General features: G+C 35.1%; 1 protein-coding gene across 2 annotated transcripts in view; it reads right to left on the bottom strand.

Moving 5' to 3' along the window:
- EPHA3 (EPH receptor A3) overlaps positions 1-25,636 on the bottom strand; it is a 412,248-nt gene that overhangs the window by 46,221 nt on the left and 340,391 nt on the right. For both annotated transcript variants that reach the window (XM_055567856.1, XM_055567857.1), the window contains exons 8-11: positions 20,593-20,695; positions 19,827-19,894; positions 13,450-13,575; positions 6,951-7,136 (exon numbers count right to left, since the gene is read on the bottom strand). In XM_055567856.1, the coding sequence (XP_055423831.1) occupies positions 6,951-7,136; positions 13,450-13,575; positions 19,827-19,894; positions 20,593-20,695 (483 nt within the window). The remainder of the gene's footprint in view (positions 1-6,950; positions 7,137-13,449; positions 13,576-19,826; positions 19,895-20,592; positions 20,696-25,636) is intronic.

Genomic DNA, 25,636 nt, shown 5'->3' with positions numbered 1-25,636 from the left:
ATAAATGAACAATTGAATGAATGAAACCCTGCAAATGCATGTTTTCCCCTACTTCACAGTAAGTTTCTATGTTTCTTCCTTAACAAATTCTTAGAAGAATAACATGCTCATGAAACTCAATGCAGCTCTTGAACACAGTCACAGATATATTGCTTCTTACAGTAAACTCTCAATTACAGTGGCCAGTTACTATATTTGTGTATTCTCCAGACCTTTGCTTATCACTCTTTTCCTTCTGGCTCCCAGCCCTATGACCATTTCATTTCTTGTTAGCATGTCTGGTAAAATGTTTGGCAAGGGAAATAAAAGTAGCTGAAAAATCAAACCAGTCAATTAAGCCAAAGCCCCATGACCATTCAGAAATCAGATCAGGCTGCATTTAGCTCTGTAATTTAGGTATTTGTAAACACATCAGTTAAGTTGGGCAAGTCTGAAAATGTGCTTTGCATTAAGTTCAAAGATTCAGCAAACCCAAATGTACAGACAAAAAGTAAACAGAATCACAAATATTCTACCTTGGAAAGCAGTATCCTCACTTACTTTTCTTGTGATTTTGATTATGATAAACAGAGTAAAAGGAAAAGAAACTGCAATAGTGGTAAGGACTAGTTCTAACATGTGTTAAATGTAGTTGGAAATTATTTATAAAATACCAGCTCATCTGCACATTATTCAATGTATTTCTATCAAAGTTTGCACATTCTTTCATGTGTATCTTGATTTAGAAATGACATTACCAGTTTCTTCAAAAGCTGCTGTCATTAACTGCCCTCAGAGGTCCTTAATAACATCTGAATACACATAAAAAAAATCAATGAAATTATTGTTGTTTGGCTGAAATGAAACTCCATCAAGAATCCGCAAAATGAAACGTGCAGTGGAATTTTGCTTTTGTTCTTCAACTGACATGAGTATAGATAAAATCATGATCTTTCATAATTAAAGGGTTAAGGGAAGCACAACAATGAGTTCATTTCCCCAGTGGCTCAGAGATATTACTAATCATTTTGTTTGCTGACAAAAGAAATGTAATTCAAAATGTCTAAGAATTTCAAGTTCAGCACTATCTATTTCACCACCTTCTTAATCAAATATTCTACAAAAAGGCAGCAGGATAATGTGATAAATATAGAGCCAGACATAAGACTTTTTATTGTAGTTGTCAAATAAATGTGGTTTTAGACTAAAATAGTTTCAAACATAAAAAGCATGTATACATGATTTACTTATTACAAATTATTGAAATTTAATTCATTTCCATAGGAAATGCAATTAATTACTATTAACAGTAATTGTGTCTTACACACTCTGTCTTGCTTTCAAGACTTATACATACTCCAACACATACATGTGATTCATAAAATCAAAGTCTGTGACCTTAGCAGTCAGTATTCAGCGTTCATGTAATTAGAATCAGAGTGGAAGCAAAAGAGGATAAACAGGAGAAAGAAAATTGAAGAAAATTGACAAACTATGCCTCAGCATTCTTAGAAAGGATGATTTGAACCACCTTTGATTAGAAAGAAAATGTTTTGGTTATAGATTTCCATACACTATAACTAACCAACTGATAGAAATATTATAATGAACTAAATTAGAATATTTTTCTACAGGTTTACCATTAAATCATATAAACACACATAACAATCTTTTCCAAATTTCATTTTAATCAAGATATTATTTACATTAAGAATGATCCCTATTACATCCAACGGTCTATGAGTTAACCATTGCAGGGACCAACTCTATTTTGTCCATAGTCCTAAATAAGAGTTCCAGTTAGAACTGATCATACATACCAGATCTATTATTTCAGCTAAGGATAGTCTCTGTCTTCAAAATCAGGCTAAAGAGTACTTTCTCCAACTCTTCTTTAACCAGTTCTACTCTTTACACATCAAAAACTTGACATTCAGCTGATTAAAATTTTTAATGTATTTATGCTTAATGTGAAATGAAATTTAATACTTTTAAGAATAAGACCAATATTTCTACTCTTCCTTATTCCATTCAGAGCTGATTTGTCTAAGTGGAATAATGATTAATGAAAATAATAATTGGAATATTCTGTTTGATTTTATAAGTACAGCTTAGTTTTTTTTTCCCCTTTTGAACTTTCTACATTTTACTTATTTTCTTGTTTAATTTCAAAAATTAAGACATTAGATCAAATGATAAACTGAAATGGTGATAGAGGACTTGTTTCTACTTTGAAAGAAATGCTTTCATGGTTTCATTGTGTTTGTAGGCTTGTTTTCTTTTGTTTTGGAGGGGTTTATATACATTTATCAGGCATGAATACTTCTATGCATAATATGTTAAGAAAAAAATTTAAATTAAAGTGTTTATTTTTGCATCTATTGAGATTGGCTTTTTCTATTAATGTTGCATTCTTGAAATAAACTAAACTTGGGCAGGATAAGGTATCTTTATTTAATACATTGCTAGTTATGGTAGGAAGGAATTATGTTGAATGAATTGGAGAAGGAAATGGCAACCCACTCCAGTGTTCTTGCCTGGAGAATCCCAGGGATGGGGGAGCCTGGTGGGCTGCCGTCTAGGGGTCGCACAGAGTCAGACATGACTGAAGCGACTTAGCAGCAGCAGCAGCAGTTATGGTTTCATAATTATCCCAGTGTTATTGAAGTTTTGTTCATGTGTTATACTAATCTCTTGTTTTCTTCTCTGATAATATTCCTGTATGGTTTGATATCAAGATATCACTAGCTTTATGTGTGGGTTTCCCCCCCCCCCTTTCTGCAAGAATTTGTGTAAGACTAGAATTACTTAGTTGTGAAACAAGTGTACAGTTATATTTCTTCTTCCTTTGGGAAAGATATTGCAGATTTAAACTAGCACTCTGTAAGAGGCAATATGAGCACATTCAACTTATGCTCTAACAAATTTTGTAAACTAAATATAATCTTTCAAAAACATCAAAGCCTACCCTATCTAAATGATTGGGGGAAATACAGCAACATATTATAATTGTGGCCAATTCAATAGAGAGATATGAGTGGACAATGTTGAGGAAATAAGGAAAATTTTTAAACATGTAAAAGTAAGATTTCCTGTGTTGCTTATTTTTCTTCTAATATATTGAGTAAAGATTTTCCTAGCTTGGTTGATAATGGCCACTTAGAGATGTTTTCAACTCATATATCAAATTATAGTCACAAATGCATAACTTGCTTCATCAGTTTCTAAAGTTTATTGTAACAAATTGCTTTTACAAATTATTAATAAAATATATATAAAATATAGCCTATTAAAACTATGATATGTAGAGCAGTGTCCTTGAGCCAAATGCCAAAGAAGTTTTAGAGAGAGGCAAATAAGAAATAGAAATAATATGGCATAGTCACTAAAGATGACAAATAATTCTAATAATATGTCATTACCATATGTACAGAAAATGCAAGCAAATGATTGAGCTTTTGCTGTCCAGTGGACACCCACACCAATATAGAAGTCTTTTCAGTATGAGGAATCCTCTTAATCTTCTGCCTATGACTTTCCTCAATAATACAATAGCTTAGGTTACAGCAAAGTTGCATTATTACTTTTTAAATTTTAGAAAATAATTCATCCCCAAATAACAACATAAAACATATCTCATCCAACGCTGCTGCTGCTGCTGAAGTCACTGAAGTGACTTCACTTCAGTCGTGTCCAACTCTGTGCGCCCCATAGACGGCAGCCCACCAGGCTCCTCCATCCCTGGGATTCTCTAGGCAAGAACACTGGAGTGGGTTGCCATTTCCTTCTCCAATTCATTCAACATAATTCCTTCTATTTCACTATGTGAAAAGTGGCCAATGGAAAGTCTTCTTGGATGCAGTCTGAACATCTTTTGAATAATGGTGTGACGGCAGAAATATCAAACATTTGCTAAAAACAAGTTCCATCATTTTGAACGTTGACTGAAATTGATAACACATGTTAGTACGAAGTTCTAAGCAGGACTGTGCCCCCAGCTTTCTGCTACTTTAAAGATCAGAGACTCTCTCACCTTCTCTTGTTTAAGATCATCAGGCTCAAAACCACACCATTAAAATTGTTTATAGCTCAATTCAAAAAAATGAAAATAAAATGATTGAATAAAGTGCTTTCTCTAACTTGAAAATGATACATTAGAATAGATTCAGTGTTTCAAAGCACATAACTAATAGTCATAATAAAAATTATCTTTGAGCAAAGAAAGGAATTGCCCTCAATAATTTTCTTCTACACTCCCAGATGAACTAGTAAAATCTTTTCAAACTCAACCAGAACTGATCATTTAGATTTGCATAGTTGTATTCCACTTAACAATATATTCCTATGGAATCTTATTTGATCTTAAAAGGACCTGGAAATAGTAAAGCAGGACTGCTAATTCTGTGATACAAGTGAACAGAGCGAGTCTGTTGGAGTGGTTCAATTTGTCAGATGTCTCACAGATCAGGAGAGCTGAATCAGAGCTTGATCTCCGACTCCCTGATTCTTAATCCAGATACCAATATGCTTTCTTTTTTTCTTGAAATACAATTTGCTCACTAAATTATAAATTCTGTATTTCTAGTTGTACATATGTTTCTGAGCTTTGCAAGTATGTTGTTTTAGCAATTATATATTCTTGGGGAACAAAGAAAATGATAGGAGTGGATTAAATAATTTCTTTCAGTGACAAAACTGCCTTGTTATTTCTGTTTCCCCTCTGTTGCAATAGGGCACCAGACTTAGAGATTTTAAATATGCCACTAAAGGAGTTCAAAATCTAATTCTAGGTTTGCAACTGTATTATGTTTGCACTATATGAGATGATTGGGATTTATATAGTTAGATTTGGCAGTCTCTCGCATGCATATTTGACCAAGGAGATATATCAAATTTAGAACTTTCACTCTAAGAATAAGGCAGTTGTAATTCATATTAGAATATTACAGACTCCTACTTGAATAAAATGTTTAATGTATAATACCTGCAATTTTGTAAGGTCAATTTTTAAATGCATTTTTTCTGCATTTCAATCTTGGGTTTTTTTTTTTATGGGTTTCTTTGCCAGATGACTATAATTCATATTTGATTATTACATTTTTTATATAAGAAAATCTTCCACAATAATTATGGTTTAATTTTGCTTATCATTCAGTAAATGAACTTGCAGAAAACAGCTAGCAAAACAAAACAGTATAATAATAACTCATAATACTGGAATGGCAACCCACTCCAGTACTCTTGCTTGGAAAATCCCATGGACGGAGGAGCCTGGTAGGCTACAGTCCATGGGGTCACTAAGAGTCACACACGACTGAGGGACTTCACTTTCACTTTTCACTTTCCTGCATTGGAGAAGGAAATGGCAACCCACTCCAGTGTTCTTGCCTGGAGAATCCCAGGGACGGGGGAGCCTGTGGCTGCTGTCTATGGGGTCGCACAGAGTCAGACACGACTGAAGCGACTTAGCAGCAGTAGCAGCACACTGGAAACAAAAAAACTGAGAATTTTGAACATTGAGAATGAAAATAAAAATGTCTATGTAAGTATGTAGTTTAATACCAGTGAGTTTCTCCTCACAATGGTCTCAAAATCTGAAGGACAACCACTTGGTGAGAATGATATGGGGGATTTAAAAGATTGATCAACTATTAAAACCCCAGTGAGACATGATTATGTAATCCTAATATTAAGTATGACATTCTATAGATATGGTCTTGCCCTGAAGAAAGAATACTTAATAGAGTTTTCCAATCCTTAGTACTACTAACAGTATTTTCATTACTAATTTTTAAAAATTAAAACAGGTGTTTTCATCAGAAAATTTTTTAGTGTTACAACTAAAGTAGCCTTGTTTTTATGAGTACAGAAGGAAAAATATGCTTCTAATAAGACAATGTGGGCTTATAGTTTATGACTAAGTTCTTCTACATTGTTAAGTTCTTAACCCTGCTTACTATATTAAAAAACTCTAAAGGAAATCAAGGTATATTTCAATTATACCATGCTCTTGTGAATAAGGAATTGCCTTTTTAGTCACACTAAAATGAGACTAGGTATTAGTGCCATAATATTAAAGAAAAATATCATCATGAAAATTGTAATGTGTGATGTCTATTGGTAACCATAGACTATGTAAATATGGTGCCAATGAATAACCCCCTAAAGGATGCCAAATTCTCTGCCATATGCTGTCTTTCACTTTAAGAAGTTTGTTGCCAATTTAATTCATTCTTCATTTCGTGCTCCAAAATCTGGAGAAAAAAATAAATTCCAGATCATTCTCAAGAGATTTTCTTTGGGATTGGAGCCAAAAATCACATATCTGCCTCAAGGGATCCCTTTTGAGCTTGGCTGGAGAAGCTATCATGGAAATAAGTTCAGGTCTCCACCACAAGCTGTGAGCCAGAGCAGTCAAGAATCCATCTGGGACTGTAGATCAGAATTATTTGAAATCCACAGAGAACAGAGAAAAGGGCTTGGGTCTAATGTGATCCCAATCTTTACAGCTCAGAAGCATTCCCCAAACTCTCATAATTTTTCCAAAGCCAGGGGGGTAAAGATTTGGAAGCTTAAATGAAACTGGTGAACAATAATAGAAAAGGCAGCTATCTGGGAGTTCCCAGCAATTTCTGTCAAAACTGAGTCATTAGTTTTCCCTGCTACTCCACATAACACAAAGTTCCACACAATTCACTTAACTATTTTTTTAACCCACATGTCTTAATATAGTCCAAGGTTTAGCTCCTAAACTGTTTAAAGCTTTTTAAGATCTAGAATAGAACTGTCAATATAATACTAGTTAAATATATTTGATCTTTTGTCTATGTATTAATCCTAAACTGTTTTGTTTTTATTGTCAAGACTAACAGAGACTTATGAAAATAAGACCCCAAATCTTAAATTATTGGCTTTGGGTTTAAACAACCTCTGCTTAACACACACATAATCAGTTTTGTGACTTCACTTACTTTTAGTAACAACTCCCTCTAGTCGAATGATATTGGGATGGTCAAATTGTCCCATAATGCTTGCTTCGCCTAAGAAGTCTCTCCTCTGCTTTTCTGTGTAGCCCACTTTTAGGGTTTTGATGGCCACTGAAATCTCTTTTTTTGAAGGAAGTTTTAAACGGCCGCTGCACACCTCTCCAAATTCACCTGTTAGATTGCAGAAGAAAACAACAAGAAAAGGCAAGGAATGGTATTACAAAAATCATTAGTAGAGAGCAACTGTTTTCTCTCAACAATTCAATTCAAAATATTTACACCCTTTACCGGCAAGGTGTAAACTCATAGACCTCCAAATTATTTTGGAAGATCGTAGTCTGAGACTCCCTAAAAACCCCAGTCCATTCACACTCTGGTGATAAATGGACCTTGTGATAAGCTTCGTGTCTTCTGAAGTACTACATTGTGAATAATGAAATATGAAAGGATAAGAAGGAAGTTGAAAGCTGTATCTATTAGACTTTCACTCCTTATTCTCATAGCCTCAAAATAATCAACAGAGCAGCACCAATATAATGAGTTGAGCACTTGATTAAATTTGAGATGTGTCTCACCATTTTGTTTTCACCAAGAGGACCAATTTAACTACATATTTCTGCTTTCTGAAAGCAGGAGCAACAGAGGATAATATGGTTGGATGGCATCACTAACTCTACGGACATGAGTTTGAGAAATCTGGGAGATAGTGAAGGACAGGGAAGCTGGCATGCTGCATTCTGTGGTGTTGCAAAGAATTGGACATGTGTTAGCGACTGAACAGCAACAAGGCTGCCACAGTGATGGCCACTAAATAGTGTCAGATATAGAATGTATCTGGTTTATAAAAGAAATCCTAATGTTGTATAACTAGATGGATTTTGTACAACATTAAAAGTGATTTTTAATGTCAAATGAGATATTTTTCTGAGAAGAAAAATTACATGATCAATTTTTGGCCTTCTGTGGAATGGAAAAACATTTTTGGTCCAACCCTCTTGCTGTGAGTTTTTGCACAAGCCCAAGGTGTCAAGGAGTGAGATGCTTCTTCTCTATTTTTCATCCAAGTAAATCCTTCTCTCCACAAAGCAGCAGGTTGTCCTATTGATTTACCAACCACATCCCTATCAATGACTTCCCCAGATTTGAATCTTGCTCAGGAATCCAGTCTTGCCAACTGTTTTCAAAACAATGACTTAGGCTGTAACTTGTTAAAGTCAGTTAATGTCCAAAAGCAGTTATTCATAATTTATTTAATAAATACTCATCAATTGGCAACAGTGTGACAGAAACTATGAAAAACACATAGATATATGCTAATAAAGGCAGATCTAATTTCTTTCCCTCAAGAAAGTATAGAGAAGATAGCAATATCTGTAGCTAGGGTGTTTTTAGGATTATAGGGAGAGTTGGGGAAGAACTTGAGAACATTCAACGATCTTTTTTAAATCAAAGGAAGAATATGCTGTTATAGATGCATAAACATTAGGAGAAGTCAGGATGCAAAGTACATCGCTAAAATTTGTAAGCAAAACTAAGTTTCTTTATGCAGGGTTATCAGAACATTGCCTAAGTCCCATGAACTCTTTGTAAACTTAATTTTGGATAAACCATAAGGAGGCATTCATAATGAATTTTCACATTCTGAAATAAAGTTCTGTCATTATCATGTATGAATATGGTGTCACGGATCGTGTTTTAAATTTGGATATCATGGTTATTTATTTTAAATGACAAGACACTTACTTGATAGGACAGATAGTACAGAACTGTAACACAGACTATGCATTCTGAAGCCAGATTGTCTAGGGTCTAATTTTGCATCTGTCACTATCTATGTGATTTTGAGTGACTGTGATTCTATGTCTTTGTCTCTTTATCTGTAACATAGGGACACCAATTATTTTCTACTTCATAAAATTTTGGTACAGTTAAAGGAATTAAAATATGAAAAGCACTTAGAAGAGAGACAGAAACATAATAAAGTGCCATCTGAGTGTTGTTTACTATTTCTTTGAGTACAAACATAGTATAAGAAAGATGAATTATCTAGCTCTTAAGAGTTAGCTCACAGTGAAGAATAAATACAAAAGTTCTTTTTAAAATGTCAAATTCTGTTAATGTAAGAAGAGATGGTTGTGATGATGATGGTGATAACACATTTAATGTCCTATTGGACAAGTATCTGTAAAGAAAAGTATATTCTGAAAGTACCTCACTAGGAAAGTCAGAGGGGAAGACTTTGAATTTCAAGTGGCCCAATTAGTGTTTTTCCCTTGTTCTCAATGGGAGAGCTGGACACGTGGACACTTTCTGGATTTCCAAATCCAGAAAGTGGTGTTTCAGTAGTGCTAGTATTTAAAAAAAATCATAAAATTTAGAAATGTGCTTATTTCACCTGATAAATACTAGAAACTGTGACAAATAAAGTATACACATGTGTGTATGTTAGTCACTCAAGTCGTGTCCAGCTCTTTGCAACCCTATGGACTGTAGCTCACCAGGCTCTTCTGGACATACGGAATTCTCCAGGCAAGAATACTGGAGTGGGTTGGGTTCCCATTTCCTTCTCCAGGGGATCTTCCCAACCCAGGGATTGAACCCAGGTCTCCTGCATAGCAGGCAGATTCTTTACATTCTGAGCCACCAGGAAAGCCCACACTAGACATAAAAATGTTAAATTTTAATCAGTTCTCTTTATAAGAACTGTTCTTAAAAGAACAGTGTTGGAAAAATCAACAAAGACTGGGCAAATGGAATGAATGCCTGATGTTTCCATCTAGTCAAGTTTTACATGATCTTATTCAATTAGATTTGCACCCATTAGGAAAAAAAAGTAGATCATGTCATTTCTAAATAAAAACACAGCTACAAGAAGATTATTTGAGAAGATATTCTTGATTTTTAAAAAATATCAATTAAGTGTATCACTGTGTATTTGCTCTTTAAAATAAAATATGTTTTAAGAGAATGGGCAGACTATATTTTGATTTAAGGTACACAATGCACAATTGCTCAACATAAAATTTCTTATACTAATTTCATTTAAAACAGGAAAAAATGCACTTGTGTTTAAGTAGAAAGACCCTCTGCATTACCTCAAAACCCATTCTCCTTCCACTGTTTTAATAAAAACATAATAAAAATACATATTGAACAACACTGTTATATAAGCTAAACACTATACATGAATTATCTCAGTTAATCCTCAAAAAAATGCTTAGAAGGCACTATTGTGATCAGCAGTGTCTAGCATAGACTTCAAAGGTGAAAAGTGTAAGATTCAAGTTTTGGTTTCCCAATTTATTAATGTCTACGTGACCCTGGGCCATTCAAATTTTTAGCTTCTGTTTCCTCATCTGGTGAAATGGTAATAAAAATACCTATTTAAAAGTCTGATAAAATTAAACCATGTGAATGCCTATCACAGTATAGGAATTACATATTTTAAACCTATAGAGAACTTTGGATTGAGGGATAAAATTAGGAATTCTAGTCATTATAAATTCCTCACTAAAAAAATTATACTACTTTGAGAAAATTAACTTATGCCTCAGTTTTAATTTTGTAATTTGCAATATGGTTATAATTCTTCTGGCTATTAAATGCATAAATGAGAGTTTCTATTAAATCTATTTCTTTGTATAAAATTCTTGACCTAAAACTAGAATTTGTCCACATAGCCTTCCTGTATATTTAATTGACTATAAAAATTCTTTGATTGAATAATATATTCAGCTCTTTAACAGTGGAAGATAGCTGCTAATCCATCTAGCATGATTACTAATTTTTGTGAACAGCATTATTTTAAAAATTTAGAAAGGTATAGAAAGTGGTTAAGAGTATAGATGAAAGGAGATTGGTCATAAGTGAATTGTGACGTAAGTTGTTGCAGAAATGGGCACATGCAGGCTCATTATGGTGGGCTTCCCTGCTGGCTCAGACAATAAAGAGTCTGCCTGCAATACAGAAGACCTGGGTTCAATCCCTGAGTAGGAAAGATCCCCTGGAGAAGGGAATGGCAACCCACTCCATTATTTTTGCCTGGAGAGTTCCATGGACAGAGGAGCCTGGTGAGCCTATAGTCCGTGGGGTCACAAAGAGTCAGAAAAGACTGAGTGACTAGCACTTTCACTTTCAGGTTCATTATACTATTACACAATTTCATCTATTTTTGTAGACATTTAAAATATTATGAAACAAAAATATTTTAGACATTATAGCTTTCAAAATCTTGGTTTCATATTCTATTTGGTAACGACAAATCATTTAAAGCCTAATCAGGACAGACTAGAATTCAGAGTGTATATTATAAAGAAATCTTCCAGGAGAAGCATAATATACCTTGAAGATATATATATATATATATATATATATATATATATATATATATTTGCAAACAAACCAGGCAGTTTTATAGCTCTTATGTGGCAAATAAGACTATTGGGTGCAAAATACTGAAAATGGGGTATATGTCTAATTTTTTGCAAATATTCTTGAAGAGAAATCAAAGAGGATCTTCTCTAGTCTTTAATAAACATAAGGGATCATTAAGTGATTCAGTACAGATAACCTTTCCCTTTATCTTATTGATCAGAGACCATTTTTAATGAGTATGTTTTATCTCACCCTACCATGTTCTAGGTATCTGGCTTTGTCAATAATACCTGTATGTATATAGGCTTCCTTGGTGGCTCAGATGGTAAAGAATTTGCCTGAAATATGGGAGACCTGGGTTCGATCTCTGGGTCAAGAAGATCCCCAGGAGAAGGGAATGGCAACCCACTCCAGTATTCATGCCTGGAGAATTCCATGGATGGAAGATCCTGATGGGCTACAGTCCATGGGGTTGGAAAGAGTTGGACACGGCTGAGTGATAACACAGGCATGCACTATGTTCTAGATATCTGACTTTGTCAATAACATCTGTATATATAAGTTTTTGTTAATGCAGAAGGCCCCAAATCTCGAGGTTGCAATATGTCTGGCCTTATGGACATTGGCTGACCATGAGTAGGTTTTCCTTCTCTCATTACATTCTCCAGCTGAGGGTGCTTCATATGCTATTGCAGCTTCCATGCTGGAGAACAGTGCACTCTTGTGGGGCAACATTAAAGCCAGCATGACAAAACCCCTCTGCACCATGGAGCAGTTGAAGAAGCAGAACTATACAAATGAAAGAGAGTAATAAATATGTATCTGGATTAATTTTAGCTGGATTAACATAGATGTACAGTGAGTATGTATGTTCCTAAGTCTTAGATTGTGGAAAAAGAAGTACTTACTCCTGTTTCCTTTTATGAACTGATGGTTTCATACTACCCACACATGTGAGTTTTAGGAGTATATAACATTAAAAAAAAATAGAAGAGAGATTTACTAAACTATTTGTTTATTTAGATAATATGTGAATCTCTCAGATTATCTTGCTTGAATAATAAATACTATTTGAATTCTAAATATTTCTTCAGTGCAGAGAAAAAGAAACAGAGAAAATTATATTTACTTCTGTGTAAAAAAGCATCAGTCATATATAATACTTGCAGAAAATGTGATCTGATATGGTATGCATAATTCAGAGAATTCATTTTTCAGAGTTTCATTCTATTTCCCACATCAACATAACTAGTTTGTTTTTAAAGCAATATTGAAGAATGAGGTGATGTGTGTAATTATTGTACAGTGTTGTTTATTTTTCTTTTGAGTTAGTAGTTTTATTCAAATAGACACTGCATATACTATGAATGCCATATATTTATATATAACTGTAAAAAACATTGTTATTTTTATAAATATATATAGTATTTGAAAATATGAAGCTGCAATTAATAATCACTCCATAGGTGTTAATGAATTTATGATTGAGCAAATTAATAATTAGAACAAAAATATATCTATATGAAAACAAACTTCAACGCAAATAATTTAAGACTATATAGTGTTACAGGCAGGTGTTAAAATGGAGCACTTCATATTATTTAAACTATTCTGTCAATACAGTTTTGATGGAATTTATATAAAATACATCATTTTTAAATTTTATTTTGTGTTGCCTAATTCCAAAGAAGAGTCAAGAATTACTTTTTTTCCTACAAATCAAAATTTTTCACTTAATAGGCTAATTTAAAGAAAGACACACTTTTATCCCATGATTCCCATTTAGCCAAATAGACTTTGTGACACATGATCAGCATAGCCATGGGGAGACTGAGCTGCTGTGGCTGTGGCCTGTGAAACTCAATAAATAAAAAGCTGGCCGTAACCTGTAAGTCTGTAAGTTTGGTGCCTTTGAAATCATTACATTCATTAAATACTCCTGCATTTATTTATTGCTTGCCTTTCATCATGAAATCAGAAAATGTCCCTTTTCAAAGCAATATGCATGAACCTGAGAGTGTGAGCAATCAATCTCAGGCAGCATTCTTATGCATAGCTGTAAAGTTGTAATTAACATACTAGGTTGACATTGGGTTACTATGGTGCTTACCTGCTCCAACAACTTTGTCAATGGATATGTTGGTGGCATCCAGTTCCTTAGCAAACTCATGAACTGCTTGGGTAGGGTCCTCATATGTGTGTGGGTCAACATAAGTCCTGAGACCTGGAAGTTTTACTGTTTAAAGAAAGGAAGAAAGGCATTACTGTAGCTAGATGTATAAAACCTTTACTGAGAAAGTTTTATGATAACATTATTAGTTTAAAAAAATTCCCATGACATTAAACTGCATCAACCTTTGGTTTATTCACAGAAATTATCAGACAGAAAAGTTAGAGTAAATAAGTTGAACAATTTAAGAAAAAAATGTCCTTGTAATGAAAGAGGAGTTCTGTCTTTAAAATCAGTAGAAGGAAAATGGGAGAAGGCAATGGCAACCCACTCCAGTACTCTTGCCTGGAAGATCCCATGGACGGAGGAGCCTGGTAGGCTGCAGTCCATGGAGTTGCAAAGAGTTGGACACGACTGAGCGACTTCATTTTTTTCACTTTCATGCACTGGAGAAGGAAATGGCAACCCACTCCAGTGTTCTTGCCTGGAGAATCCCAGGGACAGCGGAGCCTGGTGGGCTGCCATCTATGGGGTCGCACAGAGTCGGACACGACTGAAGCGACTTAGCAGCAGCAGCAGCAGTAGCAGCAGAAGGAAAATGAGGGGGTTCTTAAGAAGAGAAGAATGGTTCAGAATTGAGTCTGCCCAGCAATGACTACCTGTAACAAGAGTGAGTGAATGCCTTCACACTATCACACATGTGTGATTCAACAAAGTGAAATAACCAAATATTTATTATAGTGTCACATGTGACAATAAAGGAAAGATTGTGAAATACTTTCGTAAGGTGGGATAGCTGCTGTAATTATAGATAAATTAATTAGAGGATATAAAACAACATGTTTTTTGTCTGACACTGTTCTGCTTTTATTAACAGTCATTCAAAATTCTCCACTTCAATTATAGATCTAAATTAAACTGTGAGCATGTGTATATATGGGCTTCCTTGGTGGTTCAATGGTAGAGAATCCACTTGCCAATGCAGGAGACATAGGAGACCATGGGTTCAATCACTGAGTGAAGAAGATCCCTGGAAGAAGAAATGTCAACCCACTCTAGTACTCTTGCCTGGAAAATCCCATGGATGGAGGAGCCTGGTAGGCTGCAGTCCATTGGGTTGGGAAGAGTCGGACACAACTGAGCGACTTCACTTTCACTTTTCATTTTCATGCATTGGAGAAGGAAATGGCAACCCACTCCAGTGTTCTTGCCTGGAGAATCCCAGGGACAGGGGAGCCTGGTGGGCTGCCATCTATGGAGTCGCACAGAGTTGGACACGATTGAAGCGACTTAGCAGCAGCAGCAACTGAAATCTTATTGTGTGGAGCTTTTCAACATGTGTCCATGCTAAGTCACTTCAGTTGTGTCCTTTGTGATTCTTTGTGACCCTACGGATCTTAGCCCAGCTGGCTCCTCTATCCATGGGGTTCTCCAAGCAAGAACACTGGAGTGGGTTGCCACACCCTCCTCAAGGGGATCTTCCTGACCCAGGAATCAAACCCACATCTCTGCTACTGCTACTGCTGCTAAGTCGCTTCAGTCGTGTCCAACTCTGTGCGACCCCATAGACGGCAGCCCACCAGGCTCCCCCGTCCCTGGGATTCTCCAGGCAAGAATACTGTAGTGGGTTGCCATTTCCTTCTCCAATGCATGAAGGTGAAAAGTGAAAGTGAAGTCGCTCAGTCCTGTCTGACTTTGAGCAACCCTATGGACTGCAGCCTACCAGGCTCCTCCATCCATGGGATTTTCCAGGCAAGAGTACTGGAGTGGGGTGCCATCGCCTTCTCCGACCCACATCTCTAAGGTTTCTTTAATTGGCAGGCGGGTTCTTTACCACTAGGGTCACCTGGGAAGGTGACCACCCAGCTTTTCAATATAGTTAAAGGCAATAAATTATTATCTATAAGTTTAATAATGGTGCCAAAGAGCTAAATTCCCAACATAAATCATACTTATAGCTTATCAAATATAAACTTTCTTCATAGTTTATTTAATCATTCTGAAGGTAGAAAATATTCACAATGTTCCAAATTAAAATTGCACAGATAAAAGATATAGGGGAATCATTTTGAATTTGATTTAATTTTAATGAAATTTCTATCATTTAGAAAAATAATTCACATTAGAAACAATTTGGAATGTTCAAAAACCTTTCTCTGAAAACTTTCTCTAAAAAGGAAACCTAAAATCTATTAAAGTACATAACACTAATGCTTTAACATTAAATAATAATATAATAAACTCCCATACTTTATGCACCAATATAACTGATTTTGATTTTAATTTTAGTAACATTGGTAAAATTATTTTAGCTAGGAAAGTGGACACTTAATAATGATATATATTTTTTCTTATCACACTATATTATTAAAGGATTTTTTTTTTAACATCTTAAATTAGCAAATAAAATCAGACATTGTCTTTTCTGATACCACTTTTTAATAGAAAAATCTTAATGGCAAAATCACACCTGAACATTCTGGAATTTCTGAAGGCGTCTTTGAGTCAGTTTGGTAGTTAACATGAAACAGGTGTAGGGACAGTCATGAGAGCAATTGTTCCAGAGAGCCTTCAGCACAATGGCCATTCAGCCAAGGAGTCCAGGATTTCAGAATTTAGATTGAGAAATGGTTAGTTTGCTAATCTACAGGATGACTCTGTGAATGCCATGTTACATCACATAATAATGTATGTTCCTGGGAAACTTCCATAGATGTTTTGAGTAAAGAAATATAAAGCATAAGAATAAATGGATTATAAGAGAAATGGTGACTGGGAGAGACTGGAGGTAAAAACTATTTTCCTCAGCCTCTTCTTCAGAAGCTGTGGAGGCAGCAGAACAGGTATGAAAGGTGAGGGAGCACATGGAGAATTGAGGAGAAGATGGGTTAGTGACTCTCCTTCCTCTGCCCGGTGTTGACCCCAACGCTGGAAAAGGGCAACCACTCTCCATCCAGGGGCAGAGTGTTGATAATTGAGGTGATATTCATAGCTAGGGAATTAACATTCACAAAAAAGGAGACATAGTAAGTTTTTTTGCCCTTGCTCTTGGCAAACTTTGAGTGGAGTTGCTTTGAAGTAAGAACTCTACTTTTCTGCAGTACAAAGAACGTACTAGGCATAAGAGGAGGAAAGCTCTGAAAAATATGCTTTTCAAATGCCTAGCATTGAGTGCCTGTGATTGTAGCTATTGCCCAGGAAAAGACAGAGCCTATTGCCATTATTAATAGCTTCATGTTAAGAAGGTTATTCACAAATAGAAATATCCTTTGGTTTCCTGGAGACAGAATTTGAGCTCAAAAATGCCCATTTCTTTGGAGCTCACACATCAGCTTGCATGCTTCTGCTGTTATTATAAGCATTACTGCTTCCTATAAAAATAGTCACTCTTTAGTACAGTGGTCTACTATTATTTATTATTACACTAGAACTATTTCTATATTATCAATACTAAAACATTTTACTGTAAAACAAGCAAACAGATTTTCTTGCTTTGGGGTAAGGAAAACAGTAAAACTAACCAAAGATTTAGTAAAAGATGTCAAGAAATGAAGTCTTTTTAGAACCTTTCTGTATAGTAATTTTGGTTACATTTTAAAGAAGATACATCAAATGGAGGCTAGAATATGTGACCATCCCATTTTGATTTTCCCGCTAGTCATTTTAAGTTTGGGGACTAGTAAAGTAAGAAAATCTGGCATTCCTTTTCAAGAGAAATGTAGCATTTTTTAAAATTACATGAAAAATATTTTTCTTTCTAGTAAACAGTTACAAATATTCCACCTTGCTGAATTTAAGGAAATCAACTTGGGTGATATTTACTGGCAAAATATGGACATGGAGCTAAGGGATACAAATTGCTGCATATAAATTAGGTAAGCAACAAAAATATATTGTTTAGCATAGAAGTTATAGCCATTTACTCATAGTAACTTTTAATGGCATATGATCTGCAAAAATCCTGAATAACTATGCTGTACATGTGAAACTAATATTGTAAATCAACTATACGTAAATTTAAAGAAGGAATTACAAAGAAGATTTTAAAATGAGTTGTTAGGAAGGATGTCTCAAACATTTTAAATAAGCACCAGCTTTAAACAGTCTTGAAAGTGTGCTTTAGAGTTACCATTCCATTCCTGTCAACCCTAGAGAGTATCCATATTACTAAATAATCTAAAAATTAAATAGTCATTCCTGTATAAAATCAATCAAATTCTTCATGATTGATTAAAATCAAATAAATGGCTTTTCTATCCACATGACATTTAGAGAAACAAAACAAATATAAACACATACACACACACATCTCCAAGAAAAATGGCCTGTTCACCGTGGGAGCTCTGGCTGCTGATTTTTAACTGCCATCCCCAGAGGTTCCAGGAATCAGGTGATTCAGGATGCAAGCGCATAATCCCTTCACACCAATAATTAAGGGCAACACACAGAGTAACTGGGCTGTGTCAAGAAAACCAGATAATAAACACATGCACACGTGTTAAGCTGCACTACTTTACAGCTCGTTCTGTGCAAACACAGTAATTTACATTTCCATTTTACCAGCATGAGTTGCCCTAAGGATAGCAAAAAAGTAAAAAGGCCCAGGCAGAGAGGGCAAGGGGACAGGATCTTAGGAGGTGAAACACATTTCTTTCCTTTTGAAGCAATATTATAGGATTTGTAACAAGGCTGGAGGGAATGGTTCATAGCTAGAGCTTTTCAAAGTAAAACCAAATAAATGGTCTGAAATAAACCAGCTGTAGCATTAAGACACAGAAAGTTTATGACAGGCATATAAGTTACATTATGTCCTTAAAGCTAGGGTAAAACACATTTCGTTTTTGTTTGGCTATCATAAGTATATTGTGTTTGAAGAAAATTAAAGCTTCAGCAAACTCCACCATAAAAACCGACAGCTAAAGCAGATTGGAGTCATAGAGGAACCTGCTTAAAATTGGCACACAGAAATTTATCAATGCTTCAAGTTTATAAGATTTATAATTCCTATATAAAGAACCAAATCAGTAAGGCCTGCTCTAAAGACAGTATTTACATCCATTGTCCAACTCAGATTAAGATGAACTTAATCCACAGGAATGCAACTGTTTTGACTAATTTATGCACGGTGAATGTGATGCAGTGTTTTGTGGGATCATGAAGGAAAAGCTAGATAAATATCCTGTAACTTGTTCATGCACTCTTTTAAAACTTTTGAGTTGCAAACCTAACTACTCTGGATTGAAATACTGATATTATATTATTGATATTGGTTTTTCTGTGAATTATTCTATAATGAGATGGAAAAATCAAAAAATGCTCTCTGTGAACTCTGCCTTTCTGTCATCCTACTTCAACTTACATTTTGGAAAACACTTTTTTTTTTTTTTTAAATCTACTATATGCTTCCTGCATGGTAACAACAGGTCATCAAGTTTTTACTGTAAAGTTACAACCTTTAGGTGGAAGTTCAAGAACTAATAGGAAGTATCATGTTGAACTGAAAGCATTTATAGAAGGCAACTGTGGATGCCAAAGAAAGTAATGCTTACAAGACTACATTAGTTACAGTGAGATTATTGGAGAACATATAAGAATGAGTATAATCTTTGTACTAATTTCCAGGAGGACATGCCACTGATTAGTAATCGCCACAATAAACTGAGCCATAGTTTGGAAAAGCAAAACACTTGGAATGATTTGTTTTGCCAGAAGAAAAAAAAGTCTTTTTATTAGCTATAAATACTTTGTTTCTTAAAAGAGTATTTCTTTTAAAGAATATTAAAAATAGACTAAATTGTTTGATATTAAAATAAGAGGGGAAAGCATTGACTTCCTTACCAATTGGATATATCATGTAACTCCAAAGTAAAGTTTATTCTAAAGGCTTTCTCCTGGTTGGTTGACAAAATGGAGTCAGGCATTTCACATAAACAAAGGTTGTTTATATTTACTTGGCAGTTAAGAAAGGAAAAAAGACTCCTATTTAGATTTCAGCAAATAACTAGTAATAAGGAAATTGAAGATACGCTTTGCCTTTCAGCCATGCAGAGCTGACTATAGTTATGTACTTCCCATCATGAGCATTATTTGAATATAAACCACCAGTTGCCCTTCATGTTAGTTTAAGTATGCTGCAATACAGACACGTAAAAATTACTTAATGCAGAGCCGTGGATTCCCTTCTCCATTTGAAATAAATGGAACTTGCTCAACCTTCTGAATTCTCTCTGTCGGGGGGAAGTTATCCAGTTTTAAGTCAACAACTGCTAAAACTGAAATGGTAAAACCAAGACACCAAACATAGTTTAGAAACTTACAGTGTCCATTCCCAAAATGAAGTCTTTTTTCATCTGCACCATGTTTCGACTTATGATAGCCACAGAACCTAGAGGTGAATCAAAGGAAGAGAACACAAAAAATAAATATACTGAAAACAATGATCTATGTTCAGAATGTGCAAAGCACACACAAAAAAGCATTTTCTATGAACAATTAAATGCTTTAGTGAAAGTTTAATGACTTCATATTTTCTAAATCCTCTAGAGAAAGCTTCTTTCTCTGGGGATCCTGGAAAGCTGCCTAATGAGGAGATACGGAGAGTAGCTTCCCCACTGTGCAGACTCCTTCAGTTCAGGTTTTATAATGGCCCTAGCAAGTGTTTATAGTATTTTTTTTAAAAACAACTGCTGTTAGAATGAATGGAGGGTAAAGTTTCCATTGTTAGTGATTAGTGCTGTGCGGTGTTGCCAGTGTTCTGGGTGAGAAAGTGTCAGGGAAATCTGGGGTGTATTTGATGAGAGAAGCGATAATTGGAAAAAGAAAGTAAAAACTGAGTGAGGTCAGAAGAGAGAAGAGAAACGGTGTGTTTTGGAGAGTGGGGCACGAAATTAATGAAAAAAAGAAACTCGAAACTAAAGGTGGAGAATCAAAAGAAAAGGAGAAAAAAGAAAGATCTAGAATACAAGTGGAGACATTCTTATTCGTTAAAATAACTTACTGACCAAACTTCAGAGTTTAGTGGCCATTGAGGGGAACAAGCAATGCAGCAATGAAAGTAAGTTGTAAAACAGACTGTGAACGCACCTCCCAATCAAAACGTAGGTGACGACTGTGAGGAGGATAATTGCTACCGCCGCTGAAATGGCAATCATTACCACTTGGCTGTTTTCACCAGAGATGGAGAAAGCTGTGAGGTTGGAGAGAAAACAATAAGAAAAAACTAGGCATTGAGAGAGCATAACTAAACTTTACCTGAAAAAGTTGATAAATTGTCATATTTTTTCTGCTTTTACCTAAAAGATGGCTTGCTGTCTAATACAACGTAAAAAGAATTCTTCATTTAGTGTAAAATGATAGACATTTTGTATAGTTTTACTTGAAGTTTCTGATTAATAAGAATAAATACTCTGTTTTCATGGTATGAAATGCTCACTAGTTGAGCATCTACTGCACGAAACATACTGAAGTGGTTTTCTTTATACTCATTGGCAAGAGGCTCACCAGATAAATAGAAATCATCAGAGAAATACAGGGGATAGTTCAAGTTTCCCAGAATGAAATATAAAAACTTTCTCATTAGTTTGCTTAGTCTCTAACGTCTGTATTTATTTAAAAGATGGTATAATACCTGTCCTATGGACCTCAACACATCTGACCAACAAATTGTTCCTGTCCCTGTATTTCCTATGTTAGTAAATGGCCCATCACTCATTCACTCACCAACACCAGGTATTAGCAGATATTCTCCAGGAGCCAAATCTGGCCTGCCATCAATTTTTGTATAGCTCAGAAACTCAGAACAACTTATATTTTTTAGTGGTTGTAACAAGTCAAGAGAAGATTTTGTGATATGAGAAAATTATATAAAATTCAAACTTTGGTGTCCATAAATAAAATTGCATTGGAGCATAGCCACATTCATTTATTTGTTCATTGTCTATGGCAGCTTTTATGCTAAAATTAGTGAAGTTGTATAGGAGCAACGGAGACTGTATGTACACTAAGCCTAAAATATTTATTTTCTAGCCCCTTACAGAAAATGTTTACTGACCCTTGACTAAACCAATGCTTCTCTAACTTTGTTATTCATTTGCTATTGTGTCCAACTCTTTGTGACCCCATGGACTGCAGCACACCAGACTTCTCTGTCCTTCACTATCTCCCAGGGTTTGCTCTCTGTATTATTCACATAAATCATTGAGGATCTTTTGAAGAAAGCAGTTTCAGGCGGTCTGGAGTGGGGACTGAAACTGTGCATATCTTATGAGCTCCCAGTAATGCTGATGCTGCTGATTTTAGACCACAGCATTTTAAGTAACAAAGATGTAGGCCATAAATATAAAGTCACCTGTCTTCTCCCTCTCCTGATTATTCTGCATCCAATTAATCACGAAATTCTTTTAAATACTTTAGTTTCTATCTTCATTTCTCTTCTGGATAACAATAAAAAAATTCCCAACTGATCTCTATCTGCAGGCCTTGCCTATCTTAGCTGGCCACCAGAGTATTCCTGCTAAACCACGAGTTTGATTATGTCATTCTCATGCATAAAAGTCTTGTAGGGCTCTTTGTCACTTTCTGGATAAAATGTGTGTATTCCATTTAGGATCTGTTCTCTCTCTAAATCTCTAGCCTCATCTGCTAACAAAATCCATAAACATTCTAATCTTTATACTTTCTAAAATATGCACACTTCCTGGACCATTCCCTCTCATAGACTCATACTTTAACATTTATTGTTTTTATATTCATAAATGCTGATTAAACAAATAAATGAGTTGGGTATCAAAAGAGGAGCTTAGAAGAGACGGTTAAGTTATATTATCACCTCTTCAGAAACCAAGGTCACATCTTGAGCCTGATGAAAATCTAAGGCTGGAAGATTTTCTCCAAAATACTTCAATTTAGGGAATAGTTAAATGATGCAAATTAAAAAAAAAATAACATGGCAGATAGACTATTAGAAGTTTTCTAAACATCTGAAAAAAAAAAGAACTGAGTGTGGTAGGATGGTATACTCATAATATAAACTGTTGCAAGCACTTTATTCTTTACAACCAGAAAACTATTGTTTATACTTCCATGGCAGTCGTGGGAGTGCCTGCTAGGATCTCTCTACTGCCAAGCCTGCAGTGGGCAGACAGCCTCCAGCTGCTGCGCCTTCAGTATCCACTGCAGTCCCACTCTCCTCAATGACTAACCATGGCAAGGGGACTGGAGCCAGGCTACTTGGGCCCCATGCATGACTCCTGCAAAGGGTTATCTTCATTATGGGGCTCACCATTAGCTTGGTGAGACTCTCAGAGCTGCGTTGCTTTCTGAGGCTCATTATTCTGAACTCGGCTTTCTTTCAGTCTTCAAAAATGGCTGACCTACATCTCAGTCTGAGGCTCTGCTTGGCCATATCCACTCCTCCTGTTTTATTTTTTTATCTGTTTCCCTTCCCTTCCTTCCCCAAAGCTCTTGTAATTCTACCTTAGTATCTGCTTTCCAGAAAACCTGAACTGATGCATCCCTATCCGTTGGCTATACATCATGAGTCATTTGTAAAATAACTTAACCTTGTAATTCAATAATGTTCCATGAACATATAATAATCACTTTATCTCATGCTTTGGTAAATTTTATCCAGTTTATAAAATAAAGGTCAGAGAAGCTGGGAGACTAAACATGACAGAAAAAAAGAATTTTCTTTTCATTAAAGACAGGATTAAACTTGACCCCTCTACAATTCCCTCTAGTTTTCAATATAGATAAATTCCAGAGACTATCTAAAAGCGCATAACCAAATCAAATTATTTTTGTGCTGGAAATTGGCAAACATTTGAAAGAATAATATTGATTAAATGTGTGTGATAGAATTGTCTAATAATTTTATGTGGCATACTGTCAACAATCTATATCTATTATAATTCTTAGAAATTTAGTTTGACTCTGTTTCCCACAGCAAACTGCTCCCCCTGTGTCTAGTCTCTTCCCATTTTTGTCCATCCTAAACATGCTGTCCACCATCTTTCCCTAAGGAAGACTGGTGAGGAGTACATTCTCAAGAGCCAGAATGCCCGGCTTTGTACCAATTTGCTATGTGATGTAATATGATTGTTGTAAGGATTAAAGGAGTTAATACAAGTTAAATACTAGAACAGTGCTAAACACATAATAAGGATTTAATAAATCTATTTTTGTTATTTCCTTTTCCTTGTGAAGAACCATAAAAAGTACTCCATATCTTACAAAATTACATATGACAGTCTAATTTTGATATACAAAGTTCTTTATATAATGGTTCCACTCTACTTTTATCAGGCGTTCTTAATAACCCCTAAAAATAGGGTCCAAGAGATTAAAGTTGCTGCATATCCATTCATTAGAAACAATGAAAAGGCAGTATGAAGCATTTAGCAGTGCTGACTGAATTGTCCCTAGGCCAATCTTCTTGAATAGTAATATCCAATAAGCTCTTCCAATGCCAAAATTCAGCTTTATCCCATATATGTTTGTTCCATAAATTGCTTGGATGTTCAAATTACGTACTATACATTTAAACAGGACACCCACACAATGCCTGCTATACTACTATACCAGGTGATATTTTAAGTACTTTATAAACATTAATTAACTTAATCAATATAAAAACCATATGGATTCACGACAGTGATCTTTCCCAGTTTTCAGATAGGGAAACTAAGACATTGAAGACTGAAGTGGCGTGTCACGGTCATCCTAATGGGTGTCAGTTCACGCCAGGGTCCCTTTCTTAACGCTTACACTGTGCCTTCCTTTCGTAGTCACAAAGCACACACTCCAGATTCAGTTTCTGCCCACAGAGGTTCTAAAATATCAGACTGTCAGTTTTCTCAAACATGCCACACTGTTCCATAACGTCTGGACGTCTTGCTTTGGTGGATGCCACCTTTGTTCTATGAAAGTCCTTTTACTCATATATACTCTATAAGTTTTCTGGGGGACTTAGCATAACTTTCTTTCTTTCTTTTCCTTTTTAATGTGCAATAGCAGCACTGGATCAGTACTCCAAAATCTGGAGACTTTAGGCTCATTGACTTTACTTACTAGCTCTGCAATCTCAGGAAGAAAAAAAAAAAAAAAAAGGAACTCTGTGTCCTAGACCACGGATAAAAATAAATAATAGTATCTGAATAGCTTACTGAACAGGATCAAATTACATGTTTATGAGAATGCCTTACATACTGTCACAAAAATATATGGGTTCTAGAATCAGACCCATAATTTACCAATTGAGTAACTTTAGAAAACTTACTTAACTTCTCTAAGCCTCAGTTTCCTCTTCTATAAAATGATGATAATAAATGTAAAGCACTGACACATAAATAATGTGTGTTAGTCGCTCAGTCATGTCTGACTTTGTGACCCCACGGACTACAGCCATCCAGGCTCCTTTGTTTGTGGAATTCTCCAGCCAAGAATACTGGAGTGGGGTAGCTATTCCCTTCTCCAAGGATCTTCCCAACCCAGGGATTGAACCGGGGTCTGCCACATTGCAGGCAGATTCTTTGACCTGATAGTAAGAAACTTTAAATCACTTAGGAAAATATATGCTCTGCTGAGCCTCTATATGGTTATGGTAAACCAAGATCAAAAACTACTAACTAAATTCCAGATAAAAGTACACTATGTTTTACTAAGAAACATTTATTTGTCTTATGAGTAAAACTTTATAATTAAAAAGATAAAAACTAGAATAATCAATATACTGTTAATTCCAAGCAGGAGGTTTTTTATATCTTCTAAATATCAATCTGTAATAAATAAGAAAAATCCTTAGAGTTCTTATGAAGATATCATTTTGATTTAAAAAATGAAGTGAGAGTTTTGATTTTTTTTCTTTTTTTCCCTAAGACAAAAGTTAATGTTTAAACCTATATTTACTTATTTTTAAACTCTGGAAGAAATCTATAGTAAAATAGTAAGAGTGAATGGATTTTAAAAAAATCAAACAGTGTAATTGAAAGATTTTTATAAATGGAGGAGGGTATTAAACAAAATTCTCTTTCTCTCTATCTTCTTTTCATCTGATCTATCAATCAATGGAAATATAGCAAATATAAAACTTGTTTGCAAAAGTCCTAAGAATCTCATTTTTAAATGG

The sequence above is a fragment of the Bubalus kerabau genome, chromosome 2, assembly GCF_029407905.1.
Source record: "Bubalus kerabau isolate K-KA32 ecotype Philippines breed swamp buffalo chromosome 2, PCC_UOA_SB_1v2, whole genome shotgun sequence".
NCBI classification, from domain to species: domain Eukaryota; kingdom Metazoa; phylum Chordata; class Mammalia; order Artiodactyla; family Bovidae; genus Bubalus; species Bubalus kerabau.
This window is presented reverse-complemented; position numbering and strand designations above follow the sequence as displayed.